The following is a 20,249-nucleotide window of genomic DNA, read 5'->3' as shown; positions in this document are numbered from 1 at the left end:
GTTTCCTTTGCTCACAACGAGCTCGCTGTGCCCAGCCCCACATGCCGGGAATAGGGGGGACGGGGGAGGGGGGAGCGTGAGGACAGATGCTGCTTTGCACTGAAGATCACCTGTGGGAACTCCCTCAAGGTGGCAGACGTGATTAAAGTAGATTCAGCACCCGTTTCCCTCAATCCTCCTTCACCCGCATCAATATCACCGAAAGGGAAATAGTACATAATCAATGTCCTTGGCCCAACATCTCTACATAAGGGGAGGAAGTCCCACTCCTGAGAGGACAGTGGGGGTGGCCGGGGGAACCCCTACTGGGGCGTCCTCTTCAGGGCCACCGTCCCCTTCAGCATCAAGCCAGGCCACCAGCTCCATCGAGGCCCCGATCAGGCTGGCCGGTTTGTGGGTTTGGTCTCTGAATTTTATGCCAATCAATGTTTGCTGTTTTGTTAGCTTTTCTCAATTTTTTTTTTCCAATATACATACATTTTCTTGATCTGAGGCTATTGAGCTGAGGAATGGGAACAGGGGTCAGAAAAGAGATTGCGATTTTCCTTCAGGAAGCAAAAAAAAAAAAAGAGAGGGAAATTAAGCAGCAGCATTTTTTTTTAATCCTAGCAGCCCTCCGGAGTTTGTGTCAAGCTATATTGAGAGAGGAGGGAGGGAGAGAATGTTCACACATATCAAACTTCTGGTAATGGTTTCCTTGGGAACAGGAGAAGCAAAACCTTGACTACAATGTAAGGGGTGGAGGTTCAAGCTTCAGTTTTCACGAAAATGCCAACCTGTTCAGAGAAGAGATTCCGAGTGGAGAGCGTCTGAGCGCCCGTGAGTGCAGTGGGCTCTGAGGGACCCAAGGGTACTTTTAAAATTCGGTATCCGTGGCATAAACAACTCCAGACAGTTGGAATGCCAGCCACAATCCAGCACTGAAGCTTCTCTTTGTTAGAAATGAAACATCTGCCCCTGCCCTGGAAGGGCTTCCTTACCTTCAGCGCTTGTGTGGGACGCGCCCTGGGACCTGCAGGCCCAGGCATCAGACCAGGGGTAGGGAGGCCAAGGCCAAGGGTCTAGGTCCCGCCGCCCCTCCTAGCAGGCCGCTGGCCACCCCACGAGGGCACGTGCATGCAGGAGGTGGCTCTGAGCAACGCCTCAGCTCAGCGCCAGAGCCCCACCGACAAGAGAAAACCCAGCACATGCTCCCTCCTCTGCCAAGAAGCAGCGGGGCCAGGGCACCGGAATTAGGCTCCCCCGGACGGGTCTACGCCTCCGAATCCAGCCCTCCTAAGGAGAATGCACGGTCCCAACCCCTGGTTAGCTGCTGCTCCCCGCACGCCTGCAGGGTAAGGCCTGGGACACACACAGGAAAGCAAGAGCTCAAGGGAGCGCCACTTGTTCTGGAGCAGGGAGCTAAGGATCACGTGAGACTCGGGGAATCCTTGACTGTCTGGTGCTGCTATTTCAACACGGAGCCCAATTTTTTTTTTTTTTTTTAAGAAAAGAGAGCACATAAAACCCCACCAGAACAACCTCTCCTTGGCCACTAAGGACCTATTTACAATCACGTTCCAATCGGTTCCTTGCTGGAGAACCTATCTCTAGTGTTCAAGGTTGAACAGAGCTGAGGTCCTCGATCAACTCAATTGTGAATTAAATGGTAATTTAAAAAGGAAAGAAAACGCTTCGAACTCCGTGTTCTCTATTTTCTTCCAAACTCCATGTTTTGGGGGTCAGTTTGTTTACCTAGCCCGTGTTTGATTCTCAGGGAAGGGGAGAGGCAGGAGGCGAGTGAGCACACAGGGCATTCGGGTTGGCCGCGGGGAAAGCAGGGTGGGGGAGCGCCACGCTGAGCCGCACAACCACCCCCACTCAGCCCTCACAGAAACAGCCCACAGAAAGGCACTTTCATCATGCTGAATGACAGTTCCTGGGCCCGAGGAAAGCATTTGTTTCAGAGCCTCTCCCGTAACAGAATGACTATTTCTATGCGCCAGCCGCAGGGCCAGGAACCAGCTCAGCCAGACAGAACCTTGCTTTGTGATGGGCTCTGGCGCGATGTGATCTCAGCTCACGCCACGCAGCCGTTGGCACCCACAAACGCAGCACACGTCCATCCAGCAGCCAAGCAGACCCAGAGAGAGATTCCGCTGCAGGTGGGAAGAGCCTTCTCACCTCCAGACAGGAAGGTGAAGAAGAGTGGGATGCTAGAAAACTCTCCTCGACTCTTGCTATAGACTTCGGAAGCCAGTTTTCCTACCCAGGTTTGGCTAGTTCTGAGACCAGATCTTGGCCAGAGCAGAAGAGTTAGCTCCACTGTTGGGTAAGAATTTGGGGAAGATATAATCACGGAAGTTCCTGAGAAGGCTGTCATGGCCTCCTACCAACTCCCCCAGGTAAAATGATGGCCTGTCAGTGGCAACAGTAGCTGACAAGTCATCCCTGCCTTGGAATCCTAAGGCTCTGGGGGGCCAACCAAACTACTCAAGGAGGCCACATGCCCAGGGGCAGCCCTGCTGAACGCTCGTGGCAAACCAGAACGGCCGGCCCAGCTGCATCTCCAGAATGGAAGTGCATCTCACGGCTGGACGGCAGGCAGGGCCACCCCAAGGCCACGGGACCATGGTCTCTATTCTCTCCCCTCTCCCCACTTCCATTCCAATCCCTCTTTTTGCAGTGCTTGGGTAATAGTCCATATGGCCTGATAGAAAAGTAACAACTCATAAATCGTTCCTAAGTGCTCATGATGAGCCCACCAGGAAAGTGGGGGCAGGATGGTGCAGACACATTCAGGAAGACAAGCAAGCTCGGGCTCGAGTCCCCTAACTGACCTGACCTCAAATTCCTCTTTAGTACAACGGGAACAATCATGCTCACACCTCATAAAACTGTGGAGACTTAAAATACAATAACACATATAAAGAGCACAGAGGGGGCCTGCGAGATAGCAGTAGCCAAATAAATATATTTCTTCTTAAGAGTCACATATAATATAATAAAATAGACCTTATAGTATCCTGAGCTTAAAACTTCTCAGTGAGTCCACATCCATTTCCACCAAACTCTGATCCAAACTCTCCTTTTAGGTCCCAGCCCCGAGGCACCTTGCAACAACTCTACGTTGCCCAAACACGCCATAAAATCTGTGCCCTTATGCTTTTGCTGCTCCTTGTGCTTGTGCGGCCCTGCTATACCGTACAGTCGTCAGGACCCGGCCTTTCCAAGAACCCTTAATTCTCCAATCCTCACCCCCACTCACCAAAATCAGTCCCAAGTGACTTTCTTCTGGGGTCTCACAGCATTTTGCACTTAGCCATCTTAGAGCATGTACTACCCATGAGTATGATAACTACCGCTGCACCTGTTTCTTCCCCTGTACGTGGAGCTTCTTGGTCTTGTGTATCTTGCTGATTCTCAGTCCCTAGCAGTGCTTACAGCGCATGGCAAATGCTTAATATCCTTGCATACAGGAAGGAATAAAAGGAACAACCAAATGAATGAAGCTGAAAGAAATGAGATCTAGAAAACAAGAAACCACCTCTTCTAGGCCTGTACAGTCAGTCTACATCTAGTTAATTTGAAAGGCAAATGCCCAGAGTGACTTCTGTAGACCGGGAAATAGTTACCCACACGGCAACAATAGCAAGCAGTAACCATGGTTTTTAATTCCTACGGCGTCCACAGAAACCTTCCTATTTACCATGCTGATAGTCACAAATCCTATAAGCTCTTCTGGAAGAAACGGAGAATTCTATATACCCTTTCAGGCAACACTTTGCAAAACACACACCAGACAAAGATGGGAGTGTGGGAGATACCAGAATTCTACAAGCGAACGTTTGAAATATGTTTTTTTTAAACCCACTGAAGTTGGAGGGAATGAAAAAAAACAAGAAAGAATAAAGCCATCCAGTTAAAAGGAGTCTTCCTGAATATCAAAAACGTTAAAGGTTCAGAGAGCCTTGAAAGGAAAGCTCACGGGTTCACTACATTGTCATGAAGCTTGGGGACTGTGGTGACCTTCAGATGTTATGGGATTGAATTCCTGGCCTCTAGAAAAAGAGGTCCCTACAGCACCACCTTCCTTTACTGATTTAAATAGGGCTTGTCATGACAAAAGAAACCTAGTAACTGTTCCAAGAGCTCTTTCTTATATATCTGTGCTTTACTTTGCTGATGCAGAAATAACACAGCCACTTCCCCTCACAGTAACTTCAGTGGATATTTAAAAAAAAAAAAAAAAATGTTAAATTAGGCCTTCATCATTCCCTAATAATTTCCTTTCAAGGGAAAAGAAGGTACTCTATTGTTAGAAAATGCTTATGCTCGTGGTACAATTATAGTGCGTGAAAAATAGATGTTTATCTTATCACGTCGGAGCCTAACATTACTGTAAATGGCTTTCTTGGTGGCTCATCATATGTTGGACCTCAGGTTATCCAGTTAGGTCACATCTTTGCAAGAACTTTCCAAGGATTACCTATTTCTGACATTCCATAGTACCAAAAAACCTGAACACTGGAAGAGACTCCACTCCTCTAGTAATGAAGACTGAAAGATTATGATTATTTGTTAATCACAGGATTTTTAAAAATAGAGTGCATCTATCTCTAATTACAACATCAACTTAGAGATGTATTTAAATGGACCTCATGCTTAGCACAGCACGTGGTAAATACTATTTGGTTCTGATAATGGAAGGGGAGAGAAAAAGAAGGAAATTATGGCTCATGTGTGATTAATCTTACTTTAATAAAAATAAGGAAGAGTCTGATAATGGTGAAGGCTGACTAGGAGCAAAGTAGAACTATACATGCCAGAGAGAGAGAGAGAGAGAGAGAGAGAGAGACAGAGAAAGAGAGAGAGGGAACATTTTTAGACAGGAAGAGATACAAAAGAATAGAAGCAGAGAGAAGACCAATATTACCACCAGACACAGGCTCACAGTATTAATTCAAGAAGAGCCCAAATTCAGGCATGCTTTTTTCTCTTCTGTTTTCTGTAATAATCTCACCATGAAGACCTTCAAAATTAATTGATATCTGCAACAGGAGTGTGCATAACCATACACCTCAGCGAGGAACATTACATACTGACTCAACCTCCCACGCAGGTGTCCAGGGTCAGAACTAATCTAACAGATGCACTCGGGGCTGGCGTTCATGCATTTCAAATAGGTTAGTCAGCTCGGCTCCCGAAAACAAGAACATCTTGCATCACAAGGTGCTTTTTTGCATTCTGCTTCTGCTTTTTTGCTCTTTAAATCCAGAGCTGCCTATAAAAGACAGCAACATCAGGATATTTGAAAGCACAGCCGCCAAAGCATTCGGAGTTGAAGGTAAAGATTTGAAGATGAAAAGCACAGTAGCAGGAGACGCCCCTCAGCTCTGTCCAGATGGCGAGCTCCCCGAGGGCAAGCTCCAGCCTGCCCCTGATTTGAAAGGGCAAGGTAGAGAGCAGCCCGTAAATTGCTTCATCTCCCTGCTGTTACTTTGACACAGATCCTGCAGGGTCAAGGTAAGTCCCGGAGAAAAGGGCTGATCTCTGAGAGAAATTTAGGCTTCGGGCTATCTATTTGGAGGAACAAACGTTAGTATCTGAGTGGAAAGGTTGAAAGTGGGTTAGACAAAAGTATATTTAAGGAATGCTGAGTAGCAAGACCAGCTCAATAACCAACAAGGTAATGTGATTTTATGATGCTGTAGAAAATTCCTTGATGCCCAAGAATTTTCCACAGGTAAGGCCTCTCCCTGAAGGGACAGATGTACAAAATAAATCAGCCAAAAATATGCAACCGAGCATCAGAAATATATATTTTCGTCTCCTTCAAAGTAAAAAGGAGGCCTCATACCTACAGGAGTATTTTAAAACCATTACAGAAATAGTGTGACCATAGCTTGTAAGCTTCTAGGTGGCAGTTATTACTGCCAAAAAGGTGGCAAAAGAAATAAAGAAATTTTCCTGGCAAGGAGGTACAGAGAGGTTCAAGAACTCGCCTGACATCATAGCAAACCAGGGCCAGAGCTCGGGCCATAATTCAGTGTTTCCAATTAACAGGCCTCTGCTTAGAGTCAAGGCACATTGATTCCTAGGCTGCAAATATCACTTAATGTTTTCAATTACTCTGAAAGGCCCAGGAGGAAATAAAGAAATAGCACTTACCTTTGACAATTTGCTTTGCACACGCATTGTAAACCTGCTCTTGGGTCGTGCTGGGAGGCAGCACTCTATCGAAGACATATGGCTTCCCTTGCTAAAAAAGACGAAAGGAAAGGGCGGAGAAAACACATTAGAAGTTGAGGAATTAAAAGCACTAATAGTAGTTAGACCACAGGCACTAAATCACAAGCCCTATCCTTAAAGGCAGCTCCGGTACCAAGACTGGGGAATTACCACACGTACGATGGGCATTTGTGCAATAGCACGTTGAGGATCTGAGAAACAACTTTTTCTTTTTTACTTGAAACACTTTTTCTGATGAAAAGTAGGCGGACACTTCATTCATTCACTTATTTTTTGAGAGCGTCTCCTGAACCAGGGATAGACGAGAGGCTAGCCAAATCAGAAAAATGTCCGGCCTATAAATAAAGCATTCAATCAAGCGTGGCAGAAAGCAAGCGCCCAAGGAAATACAAAATGCCCAGGTGCAAAATAATGGGACAGAGAGGATGATGGAGCAAAGCAGGCCTCTCTGAAGAAACACCTGTTAAGTGGATTTTTAAAAGATGAGAAAGACTGAGGCGAGTGAAGAGCCACGGGAGATACCACACAGAGCATAGGGTGGACATACAGGGTGGGGAGGGGGGGGTCTGGAGGGTTCAAGGAACCGGAGGGTCGTAGAAAAGGAGAGGAGAAAGGAAATCAGGAGCCAGTTAATGCAAGGCACTGTTAGCCAAGGTCATGTGCTTAGATTTTATCCAATGGGAATAAACTCTGACATGATCAGACTCAAGAAGCATGCTCTTAGTAGTAAGACACTATTGCTTTGTATCCCGAAGAATTCCAGCAATCTCCTCACATGTGTAAGTGCTGCCTTAACTGGGCGGAGGTCGCCTGTGCACAGCAAATCAAGTGATCTCCCCAGGTGTAGGACCTTGGGGTTCGGTCTGACGCTGAGTCATGTGCCATTCAAGGAAGTAACTGTCAGAGGGGAAGGGAAGAGCTGTCTGCCCCGACCCCCAACCACGCACGTAACGTTCACCAAGGCCCAGTGCTAAGGGCCACGGAAGGAGGCCAGACAGTCCCTTCCCAGGGAGACCGCCCCCCCATAACAGGGTCTTCTTCCAGGCAAGGAGTGGCCCTCCCCCTGCCCTTTCCCACGGCCCCATCCACCCGGGCAGCCCTTCATCTTCGTTTCCTCCAAGTGGTTAGAGGAGGTGGCAAGAGAAGGGAAGGAAAGAAGGCGAGCCCGGAGCCTCCTTCACTCCCACCCTGCACCTCCTACACACGGCTTGGACATCAGGAACCTTCTCCCAGGGCAGTCCAATGCCTCAAAAAGATAACTGCTCACGAGGGACCCAGGGACAAGGCTTGCTACATCCTATAATCTTCACACAAACATACGCAGCTGGCTTGGTGTTTTACTCATTCCTGACCCTGGGGAGTGCTGCACACAGGGAAGGTCCTATGCTTCAAGTGAAGGCCCGAGCCTTCGGCCTTTGAAGGTGGGATTGAGCCAACCAGATAAATGAGCTATTTCCAGTTTGGCCTTAGAAGAAAAGGAAAATTTTGAGGTAACATGAAAACTTTTTTAAGTAGGCACCACACCCGGCATGGAGCCCAACAGGGGGTTTGAACTCACAACCCTGAGATCAAGACTTGAGCCAAAATCAAGAGTTGGATGCTTAGCCAACTGAGCCACCAGGTGCCTCCAAATTTTATTTCTCCACAAAGCAGCAGAGTCAGTCATTTTGTTAAAATTATGGAAAGGGGTTATTTTCTGATGTTTTGTTCCCTGCAAGTCTCATTCCATTAGTGAACCAAGTATTTGGTTGAATAACCAAGAGAATATTCCTCACCACCATCTATTGCCAATAATCTGCCCACTACATTCTTATTAGCTTTATCTATTCATAAAATTAACTAAATGCCAGTAAGGCAAAAAGATTAAAATAAACATATACAGAGTTTGAGTTAGTATTTGTTATCCATTGAACCTTCCTAAAAGAAACTGTAGCTTTGCTTAATTTCAAACAAATCCATTATTTCTCTAAATAACGATGAGAATCACCAAAATAAACCATCTTGTTTCCAGAACAATACTGCTTTGTGTTTTGGAGAAAGTACACTTCCTACGGCAGGAAAAATGACTTATTAATTTATAGTAAATCATACAAAAAAAAACAGAGGACTCCCCAATTTTGCCCTTCAACTTAAAATGTTTGTCAGAGTGTATTATACATTCACTTGAAGAGAGATAGAAAGCAAGAAATCTCTACTACTCATTTAAATCATATTTATCAAGTGACAAATAGATAATACAACAATTTTCCATAAGCTGAAGTTAACTCCCAAACAGAAACTGCTTTTGAGAAAAGATAAAATTTAGAAAATGATTTGTTTTGAGACTTCTCATCAGGACTGGAATATAGAGAAGTTAAAAATGTAAGTATTTTTGTCTTTTTATACACGGAGTTGGATATACAGGCTTTTATTTTAAGTGAACCTTAGACTCTTGAAATTAAAACTGAGAATTAAAATATAGTTACTCATTATTTTCCAAGAACTGACTTGTGGCTTAGCCATGCAAGCCGTATAGGCAACTGTCATTTAACAACAACAATGAACAAATGACTCTTTGCTGCTTTGGTAATGGTAAGAAACTCTCACAAACCCTGAGAGAGACCTCAGCAAGCCCCCTCCCCCCGGGCCCCCGGGAGACGAGAGTCGCCCTGTTTCTGATCCCACTGTGCCTGAGGGTTTCCATGGACAGGCGTTGGGTCCTGAGTGCTCCAGAAGTCACTAAATGTGCAGCTTCAGAATACATCTTTCAATGAACATTTTAATAGGGGTGCTAAGTGCTAACACTTGAAACTGAACGGTGAGGGCGCCAATTACTCCTGGAGAGACTTTCCTTTCCAGGCACCCATTCAGCACATGGTTCTCCGATCCCTCTGGCTACCCTGTCGGTGTCTTTTGCTGGTGTCTCTTCCAGACTTCTAAACCACAGTGTGTCCCAGACTTAGACACCTCAGCCTCGTCTCTGTCTACGCTCTTGACCTTCACATAATTTAAATCTCATCCAAGCTCCAGATTCATATACTCCATCACCCACCAGACATTTCCACTTGGATTCCATTAGCCATCTCAAACTTAACTGACCAAAAGTCATCAAGCACTCCATATCTGAGTAAGAGACCAAAATCATTAGGTATGCCCCAAAGTTTCCAAATCTCAAATATATCCCAAATTGATTGTGTCTCATCATCTATACCACACAACCTGAGCCCAAGCCACCCCGGCTTCTCATCGGACAACAGCTATAGTTTGCTCACGGGTCTCCTTGACTCCATTCTTGCTCCTAACTACCCAATTTCCACTTAGCAGCCAGGGTGAGCTGGGTGAGCTTTCTACAACTGTAAATCAGATGACATCAAATCCTCCCTTAAAAACCTCCAATGGCTGCTGTTAGACTAGACCTTCTTCACCTCCATCTCCCTGCATTCTCCTCTGCCTTGGACTTCATTCTCTGGCTTATTCCTCAGTGTATTGCATGGCTCAGGTCCTTTGCTCTTCACTTCCTTCCCCTTTGAATTCTCTCACTGCAGATCTTCATTTGGCTCACCAGACATCTTCGTCTGGCTGTCTCTTTATCACCCTTCAGATGTCAACTCCAATTTCTCCTCCTTTGAGGGTGTCCAAGCTCCTAACTAAAGCAATCCCGCCCTACCCCCCACCCTGGCATCACTCTCTATCACATTACCCTATTTGGTTTGCTCCATAGCAATTAGTACGTGACCTATTCTCAACCAATCAAATGGACCACTACAATTTAAACATTTAAGCAGCTAAGAAGCCATATAAATCCCAAGAGTTCACTGCATCTAGGCAAACCTGCTGCAATTTTTGAAAGGAATCTGGATGGGACATGCACATTCCATATACATTACAACTGAAAAGGAAATAACCCAGCTTTGCCACAAAAGCCTCCATAGAGAGCAACTAATTGCACAGGAGCAATCTAACTAAATAACTTACCAGGATCACATGCAAAAAATAACAGCAGATGGTTCTTACATTTTTATAGTTTAAATTAAAAAAAGAAATCGAACCACTTCCTATCAAGTTGTTGAGAGCAAAGTGTCCATGAACCATATGGCCTTCATTTGACCCATTACCCAACAACCGTTCCCCAGCCTGTAAGGAATATTACTCTGGGAGATGGAGGAAAGCAAAAGACTCACTTCAACATTTAGAAGATGGGCACCAGGAGGGACGTTAAGCAAACTGAAATTAATTACCCAAGAAGAGGTTATCGAGAAGTAATCTCATAACAATGTTTAAAACTAACCAAGGGTTGGGACCCAAGGCACCCAATGATTTGAATGATTTTTCTCTATCATTACTAAGAAAGAAACAGGAAAAAAAAAAAAAAACCTTAAATTTCCAATTTCCACAGCAAGATTCAAACCCACTCTGTGGAATTATCTTTAGACATGGAGGAGTATTAGGAAGATGAACAGATTTCTGAGAACAATCATTAAGTCCCTGTGCCAGGTGTCCATGTGACTTCCTTCCTGAAAGTATATGGGATGGCAAGTTCTTTCAGCCTCTGCTGGCCACCTTCTCACTGCGGTCTACCTGCACCATCACCTACCACTCCCATCCAAACCCGTCTTCTGTTTTATCTCATTTAATTCTCACAGTAGCTCCGTGACGTAGCTAGGACTATCCCTATGCCACAGACTGGAAAACTAAGGCCCACTTTATTACTTTGAAGAAGTAACCCTAAGTCTCTGATTTCAAGTGTTCCTCCCTCACATCATGTTGTTTTCCTAAGCAGCTTTGGATTTACTCTTAAAGTAGGAGACTGCAGATCAATCAGGAGGACCACAAGGTGACGAAGAATGTGAACAAGCCAAGGCACAGTCACCGAGACAGGTGCCTCACCACGCACGTGAAATTCATGGGAGACATGGTCCAAGAGGCGTGCAGCTTCGCCCCATACCAGCGGCCCGCCATGGGGCTGCTCAAAGTCTCCAGGGACAAACACACCCTCAAGTTCACCAAGCAAAGGTTGGAGACTCACATCCATGGCAAGAGGAAGAGAGGAGCTGATCAACATCCTGCAGCCACAAGTAAAGCAGCCGTCAAGAAGGACTGAACCCCTCCCCTCTGTAGGTAATAACCCTTTTGTGGAACTTGGGGGTTCCGGGCCGGTCCTGGGAAGGAGGTGAGACCCCTCCTGCCAACATCCTTCCTGGGGCACAGTGAGGAGGGGCATGGTGGTGTACACGGAGATGCAAGCAGCCAAGTAGTCCTGGAAACGGTTTACAATCATAATTAAATAGCTCAATACACGCCGGGGGAAGGGGGCGACAGGCAAAAGCCAATCAGAGCCTAGGAAAGGGCAAGTGTGAGACTTGCTATGGAAAGTTGGAAGTTATTAAGAAAAAGTCTAGAATGTTTTAGAACCTGAAAGTCAGCCCGTCAGGGTCAGCCCAACCCAACATCATATTTTTACAAATAAACAAATTGGAGGTCAGGAGAGGGTAGATGGATGGCTTGCAGAAAGCCACCCGGACAATTAGGTGGGCTGCAGATCTGTGCCCTGAACCTGGACCTCCTGGCTCCCCGTCTAGTAGTCTCAAAGTTCTTGCGTTAGAATCAGGGGCTCTCTCCCGGACATCAAGGAGACGACAGGCACGAGGCTCTGGTGCTCTGCTTCTCCTGCTTTCCTCCCATTCAATTCTAATTGTTTCCACACACACAGTTGATTAGTTCATTGGACGAAGAGTCATTGCTATGAGAACGGGAGCAGCACAGCAGGGGAAGGAGAACCACGGCCTCCCAGAATTCATAACACAGGCCTTATAGTCCGCCGCCTCCTCTCCCACCTCCACGAGCCCGCACCATGAACGGCTCGAAACTCTACTGGCTCCAACTGTTGGGACGCGGTGTCCTTACGTTGATTTAAACTGCCTCCCTGAAGCATTAGACCTGGCACCGTCCTCCAGAACACGACGGACCGAGGCCGAGAGACCTGCAGAGACCTGCCTACGTCAACATCACGGCTTTGTTTCGTTCTGGGAGCCGTGTCCATTGTCTAAATCTCTTTTCCCCTCATGTCAGAGAGAAGGGGAAAGACAGATGCGCTTCCTTCCTAAAAGTTGTGTGGATTTGTCCTGACTTGAAGGACACCAAAGGTGTCCCGGGTTAAGGCAGCACTAAAACACTGTAGTAGTTTGCTCGAGGAGAAATTCAATAAAGTCACCCAGTATGAAGGGCTTTGGGAACAACCTCAAAGGATGGTTCCCAAACATTAACTAAAAAGCAGGCAGCCCTTGGGTTTATGTTCATACTCGTTCTTTATCGACACAAATGTGCCAACGCAAGTTTTGTTTTGTGTTGTTCATTGAAATATAATTCGCGTGCCACAAAATTCACCCCTTTAACGAAAAGGCACATTCTGCTGTCACTGGAACCTTTACAAGATTGGACCATCATCACCAGAATCTAATTTTAAGATTTTCATCACACCAAAAGGAAACTCTGTACCCATTAGCAGTCACTCCGCACTCTCCGGGTCTTTGTAGCTCTGTTTTAGACATTTCATATAAACAGAAGCATACAGTACGTAGCTTGTTGAGTAACATTTTTCTTCCACTTAGTATGTTTTCAAGAGTCATCCATATGTGGCTTTCATGACTGAGTAATATTCCACTGCATAGATTAACCACATTCTTTGTATCGATTCATCCATAGGACAGACATTCGGGTTGTTTCCACTTTTTTCACAATTATGAATGCTGCTATGAACATTCATATACGAGTTTTAGGTGGATATGTGTTTCCATTTCTCCTTTCATTTCATATTCCACCTGGGAGAGGAATTTCTGGGTCAGAGAGTAACTCTATAGGGTCAAAATTTTTGAAGAACTGACACTTTCTCAAGGCAGCTGCACCACATTACATTCCCACCAGCAATGTATGAGGGTTCCAGTTTCTCCGCACCCTTGTGACTTCTCTTCTTTATGATAACCGTCCTCGTAAGTATGCAGTGGTATTTCTTTGTGATGTGGATTTTTATCTCAGGAGAAGTTGGCTTTGTTTGCTTGTTTGTTTGTTGGGAGAGAAAGTGTGGGGGCGGAGGGAGAGAGAGAATTTTAAGCAGGTCCCACGCCAAGCGCAGAGCCTGATGCGGGACTCAACCTCACAACCCTGAGATCGTGACCTGATTCAAAAATTAACAGTTGAAAAAAAAAATTTTTTTAATAAATAAATAAATTAAATTAAAGAAATAAATCAAGAGTTGGACACTTAACCAACTGAGCCCCCCGGGTGCCACTCAGGAGTTTTTCATGGACACTTAACATATAAAATTTACTTCAACATATGTTACAGGCCTGAGATGTTTCTAGGAATTGTAATATAATACACTGTTGTACTGTTGTCTTGACATTTACAAAGTGGCCCAGAGTGAAGGAATAATCTCATGGGAGACTATAAATAACACATACCCATGTGCTTTAAGAAAGAGAACACTGGACTAGAAGGACAGGACGTTTCAAGGGATTACTAATAGGGTTTCTGTGCTCCTCATTCCAGTAGCTAATACTAAGTATTGTGCAGGAAGGCGGCGTACCAATATGGGGTGTAAATGAATCCACATAAACACGGGTATAACTCCCATCTCTCTGGGGCTCCGTTTGCTCATCTGTAAAATGGAGCCATTAAGACCCACGATTCAGGATTCTGAAAATTAGATGTACGCTCAGGCAAAAAAGGATCTATTGAGTGCCCGCTGTTCTAGAAAATGCTTGTGTCATGGTCAGTGTTACTTTGTAATAAAAAGTTTAGACCGATTTACACCAAGCACGTGTATTACCCTAAAATCAGCAAGCAGTGGCTATTTAAGGGAAAGGATACTAGTAGGTGACAATCACTCACAATGTACCAGCTCAGAGACTCGGCATCCCGATGCCTCTCTGACACCCTAATGCCACATCACACCGCAGGCATCTCCAGGCCCCTGAGTCTACAACTCATAAGCTCAGCTCTATGAGGCCTTTAGTTTCCGAGGGTCCTAGCAAAATTAACTCTGTTCCAAGGTTATCTTCTGTACTCTAAAAAATAAATAAAATTTTAATGTGCAGCCATATATACTGTCTAGGAAAGGTGAGGACTTCTGTCTTGTGCAGGGACTAGGAGCCTTCCAGAAACTTCCAGGGTAGCACCAACTGGAAACAGGAGGCAGATGCTTCCAGGGTCCTGACCATACCCTCTCCATCGTCACCATTTCCAGGCAGGCTGGCCTGACCTCCAGCACCTGCATGTATCTCCTGGCCTGAGGGCTTCTCTGGCTGCCAGAGTCCTCTCTATCACCTGACATAAGTCAGAGGGGCAGACATCCCAGCACCAACCCAGCAGGCCCCAACCAATAACGGATCAGAGTCGGGGTAAATACCAGGTAGGTCCTCAGTAAAACTCTTGCTGCTGCTGCTGCTGATGATGATGATGATGATGACCAATGCCTGACGGGTGAGCACCAAGGTTAGGGTGCCGAGACACCATGAAACAGTGCTGGGGGTGGGAGGGAGGAGAAAACCATTACCCACTGTATTTCTCCAGGGTGTCAGAAACTGCTTTTGCCGCTGACCATTCTCATGTCCCACCTCCAAGATCTTAGCAGTCGTGGAGTTGCATGGTCTCGTTCTGTATCCCCCTTTATTCCTCTTTACCCCATCACCTACATTTCCACTTATCTGAGGCTCAGCTGCAAATTCCCAAAGCAGAAAAAACCTCCACGGTGCACCTTGGGGCAAACCATCCCTCACCTGGCAGTGACCATCCACGTTTTCCCAACAGTGTCATATATGGTCCCGAGTCCACGAATCTGCCAATGTACAGACGTAGCCTCACAATGAAGACCCCCGTGTTCTCCTCCCCACCCTGCCGCCTGCCCCCATCTATGCCGAGACGACTCTATGACTGGGAACAGAAACGCCATGCCAGGGCCAGGCCCAGACATCCCCATCCCCCTCCCACACTGGCTCTGTGCCCCGAGGAAGGCAGCTGGTGCCAGTTCCGGCCAAAGCCAAGGCTGCTCTCAGGAGAGGCTGTAATGAAACCGACGGAGCAACGACGACTGGCTTCTACTGAGTTGCCAAGGTGATGCCAACCACGTCTCAAGAATGAACAAAGGCAACACACGAGAATGAATGTTGTAAGCCTTCTTCCTGCAGGAAACCAGGCTAAAATTCTTCCTTTGCTGCCAAAAGTCCCGCTGCGTGGACACACAAGCACTGTCAGGATCGCAGACAGCCGCGGAAAAAAACACTCTGAGAAAGGGAACTGCCCAAGTGATAATGAAGAAATTCAGAATTATTGCCTGGCTAACAGGCAAAATGAAGACAGAAGTGTTACTTCTGCTAACGAAGTTAATGGAATCTGTGTTAATGAAACTAAGGTTCTTATTTATATGTGATTTTCATTTCATATCAAAATATAATGACTCCCCCCCCCCGCCCCCCAGTCTTCTCCATGTAACTGTTCTGTATCCTGATTTGCCAAGATGCAGGGGTTAGTAGATTGGGTCAGGGGCACGGGGTCTAGTCCAGGACCTCACCCTGCACCCACTTCGTGATCTTAACCAATCTGCCTCTTTTTCTGGGCCTCCTCCGCTCTATAAAGTCACAGATTGGATCTTTCCAACTCTAACGTGCAATAATAATGTTCCGGGACTTTCCCCATAAGAACAGCTTCAATCCTGACCACATGTAGCACAAGAGAAGGTAAACTTTATTATTTTTTTTACGATATTTTTAAAAAGATTTTATTTATTTATTCATGAGAGGGGGTGGGGCAGAGACCCAGGCAGAGGGAGAAGCAGGCTCCACACGCAGGGAGCCCGACGGGGGACTCGATCCCGGGACCCCGGGGTCACGCCCTGGGCCGAAGGCAGGCGCTCAACAGCTGAGCCCCCTAAACTTTAAACTGGCGTGAACTTGATGTTTTATATACTCAGGAGAAAGGGGTTAAAATCGCTGCTATGGTTTTTTCAGCAGATCTGGTTTTCCGTCAAGTCTGAGAAAAAAGAAATCCGACTTCCCTCACCAGAAAGAGGATCTAAAGCTGTCCGCAGAGGGTAGAATGTAGGGCTTATTTGCCACACGGAAGGTGGCCAAGGGGACGGAGGCCTCTTCTGGGGCACACTGCGCTGCAGGCGGCTCCCCGGCCCAGCCCGGGCGGCCCAGGCCAGGCGCCACGTTGCCGACCCCTCCGGTTATGCCCAGGCTCCAGGGGCATCTCCGACGTGGAAGCCCCACGGCGGCACTGGGAAAACCTTCCCTTTAGTTAAAACGTGAAATACAAAGGCGTTTGCCCAGACTTGCCCTTGGCTAGTGTAGGTGTGGTGCATACAGGGGCTCCCGGGAATCACGCCCTGCACATAATCACCTCAAATAGAACTAATATTCTGTAATTTGCCCACGTATTGGACAGCAATTTTGCTTTTATGGTACATGCAGACCCCTGATCTCCCATTTGTACCCCACGATTTCACAGGCTGGGTGGGAATATTAACTTCCCTTTCCGGGGATGGAGAATAACTTCACATGAGCACGTAGAAGGCAACAGTTTGAGCTGAGAGTAGGACCCAGAATCTCTGATTCCCAGCCAAGCCTTCTATCCATAACACCATATTGCATCTCGTCATGGAACCTCCAAGAACATATTTTAACTCTCAACTATAGATTTTTTTTCTAAGAATTCCATGCATTTGGGTTGAAACGTGATGGTATCACCCAGGGTGCAGTGGCGTGCTTTACATACTGCTGATAAAGGAACGCCCATGAAGTGCAGGACGAAAAATGTTCCGTAGAATGATCGCATTAATGCAAGCCAGCAACAGTTGCTAAATTCAGGGTGGCTCCGTCAGGATTGGCGTGCAAAGTGCACCCCTGGAGGAGCGGCCCAGCAGCACCGGAGGGCTGCGGACACCAGCCCACAGGCCCACCAGCAGCGGGGTCAGGTCGCCGGGGACCCGGGGTACAGAGGCGCGTCATGCAGGCCCGAAGGCGCTGGAGCCAGTGAGGGCTCCACCCCAGCCCGTAGGGCGCCGATCTGCTGCCTCCCCTGCTCCCTGCTCGGCCTCCTCCCTCTGTGCACTCTCACGGCCGCCAACCGAATAAAGAACAGACCAGGGCTCTGGTGAAGCCTCTTCTCCTTTGCACCCTCCTCTTCCGTGCAAGCCCCCGTGCGAGGGCTCAACCACTCCTGTAGTCCAGCCACAAGCCATGTGCAGGACACAAAGAAGTCCGTCTCTAACCCTGAGCCCAAATCCCTATTACCAACTGCTGGATTGAAACCTCAACTGAATGTCCCCAAATACCCGAAACAACCAGAGGGAGCTGGCTGCCTTCTTCCTCCTCCTTTCCCCTCCTCCCCCAACCCACCCACCACTGTCTACCACTGTCCCCAGTCATCTAGGCTGAACCCCTCAAGCTAACTTGCCCGCCATCCCCCATCTGCTGCCAGACTGGTGGTTGATTTACTGGATCCATCTCTTGCTGGGCATCTCAGCTACCCCTATGACTCTCTACCCAGACTTCTGCAAGAGCCTTGCAGACATCTGCTTGTCTCTCCTACCTCTATTCTACATCCTTTGCCAAATTCATCTAGCTCTGACCCAATTCCTAAAAGACGGCACCTGGCCACTTGCTAGGATACCCTACTGTACGCATGCCCTCCAGTGCGGTCCTTTCCACAACGCAGGACCTACCAACCCACCCAACCATCCTGCAACATGCTTGCGGTGACCGCCATGCATCCACCTCATTGCTCTGTTGCCTCTAACTGGAATGGCATACTGATCCCTCCACCTTGTTATCTGTCAAGACACCACCTGGTCTTTAAGGCACATGCCAAATGGTATCTCTTCCAAGATTAAGGCTTTTCGTGAGCTTCTCAAACAGAGGTCACTTCTCTCTCTCTTTCCTTTTCTGAACTTCTGTGGCACTTGGCTACTCTTCCAGGAGGACTGTGACTAACTGCTTCATAGTACAGTCATCTGGAAGCGGCATGTTATGGAAAGAAAGTAGGATCCAGGGTTAGAGACTGGGGCAAGAGAGGTCTAACAGATTTGAGTGACTCTCCTGCCAGACCCTATGCTTTTCCTGGGTCATCACATAGATTTCTCACAACTACTCAACTACCAACCACTCTTTGCCTTTTACTAGTAACAAGGTCAGGTTCAGAGAGGTCCTTGACTAGCAAAGGGTCATGAAGCCCATATTACATTTGCATAGACGTAAAGACCAACTAATAAAAGGCATGTCGGGCACACAGAACGCGTGTCGGGCTCAGTTGCAGAGCATGTGACCTCTGATCTCAGGGTTATAAGTTCAAGCCCCAAGGTGGATGTAGAGGTTACTTTAAAAAATAAAATAAAGGGGATCCCTGGGTGGCTCAGCGGTTTGGTGCCTGTCTTTGGCACAGGGCGTGACCCCAGGGTCCCGGGATTGAGTCCCACGTTGGGCTCCCTGCATGGAGCCTGCTTCTCCCTCTGCCTGTGTCTCTGCCTCTCTCTGTGTCTCTCATGAATAAATAAATAAAATCTTTAAAAAATAAAAAATAAGAATAAAAATAAAGTCTATAAAATGCAATTCTTTTAAAATAAAAGGCATACAAAAATCACTGTACTAATTGCTAAGCACTGTATATGGATTTGTTATTAACGTTATAAGTTATCTTACCCTTTTAGTTATTTAATTTTTAGTTACTTATTTATTTTTAGTTATTCAGTTATCTATTTAGGACATGTTTTCTATCTTACCCATCTTTGGATTCCCTGCAGCATTTATGACAATTATTAAAAGGGCTTAAACAGTTGCTTAATTAAATTGGATTCCTGGGATGTCTGGGGGGCTCAGTGGTTGAGTGTCTGCCTTCGGCCCAGGGCGTGACCCCAGGGTCCCGGGATCGAGTCCCACATCAGGCTCCCCGCAGGGAGCCTGCTTCTCCCTCTGCCTGTGTCTTGGCCTCTCTCATGAATAAGTAAATAAAATCTTAAAATAAAATAAAATCAATTGGATTCCTGATGCCATGATTTGAATTTTGAAAATTTTGAAAATTTCCACTGCAAAATAAAAGTTCCCACTGATTGAGGAGGCAGGTGCATGCACCAGGCATAGGCTGCCTCTAATCTCCCCGGCGGGAAGGCTGGTGTTACTGTCCCTGGTTTATACACGAGGAAGTACGAACACAGGACGGTGGGTAACAGCCACACGGCTACCAAGCAGCAGAGGCAGGAGGATCTGACCTCAGCTCATGATTTCCTGCCATCCCACACTCGCGACCACAGACGTCCGAGGCACCAGGTGCCGCCACAATCCAGCAATGTTCCTGCATGGGAGGGGATTCCTGTTGTTTCCGAGCACAGAAACTTCACTCTACCCCTTACACACGCGAGCACTGTGAGCTCCCCCTCACACTCTACTCAATACTGCCACAACCTCCTAAGCGCTGGGATAATCAGCACTCCCTCCACACAGACCAACATATTTCATATATTCTTATCTGAGTTTTTTGCTTTAATCCCAATTAGTTAGCACACGGGGTCCATTGGTTTCAGGTGTGCAACACAGTGACCCAACAATGCTGTGCGTTACTCCGCGCTCCCCGTGATATTCTTTATGTTCTTACAGAGCTAGAGTTTCTCTCTTCTCACTGCTTCGTTCAGTGAATACTGGGAACTCTTCCTGTGCCAGGTGTAGCTCCAGACCCTGGGGACGCAGCAGGGACGAGCACGAGTTCCTGCTTCTGTGGAGCTTTCCTTCTAATGGAATGGGAGGAGACAGGCAGTAAGCAACCAACCCCTAACAAAAATCACATCTGCTGGCGTTGCGATGTGATGGAAATGAGGAGGGTCAGGGAGGAGGGTCCTGAGCCTAGACCATCAGAGCGCAGGCCGGCAGCCTTGCCAGGCACAGCGCTCCAGGTACAGGTGACCCAACAGGGCCGCCCTGCGCTAGAAGCACTTGGCAGGTCGGAAGTCGGCTGGTGGGGGCGCCGGGGAGCCTCAGCGGTGGAGGGGCTGCCTG

General features: G+C 47.1%; 1 protein-coding gene and 1 long non-coding RNA gene across 3 annotated transcripts in view; one reads left to right on the top strand and one right to left on the bottom strand.

Annotated features, from left to right (window-relative positions):
- Window positions 1-20,249, bottom strand: part of KIF5C (kinesin family member 5C) — a 148,485-nt gene that overhangs the window by 92,768 nt on the left and 35,468 nt on the right. For both annotated transcript variants that reach the window (XM_038565167.1, XM_038565165.1), the window contains exon 2: window positions 6,151-6,241. In XM_038565167.1, the coding sequence (XP_038421095.1) occupies window positions 6,151-6,241 (91 nt within the window). The remainder of the gene's footprint in view (window positions 1-6,150; window positions 6,242-20,249) is intronic.
- Window positions 698-13,326, top strand: LOC111091201. Its single transcript, XR_005374323.1, has 3 exons — window positions 698-5,505; window positions 11,011-11,328; window positions 11,921-13,326. It is a non-coding gene; the product is annotated as an uncharacterized LOC111091201 (long non-coding RNA).

The sequence above is a fragment of the Canis lupus genome, chromosome 19 (genome assembly GCF_011100685.1).
Source record: "Canis lupus familiaris isolate Mischka breed German Shepherd chromosome 19, alternate assembly UU_Cfam_GSD_1.0, whole genome shotgun sequence".
NCBI lineage: Eukaryota > Metazoa > Chordata > Mammalia > Carnivora > Canidae > Canis > Canis lupus.
The sequence above is the reverse complement of the archived record's forward strand: the minus strand, read 5'-3'. Positions and strand labels throughout refer to the sequence as shown.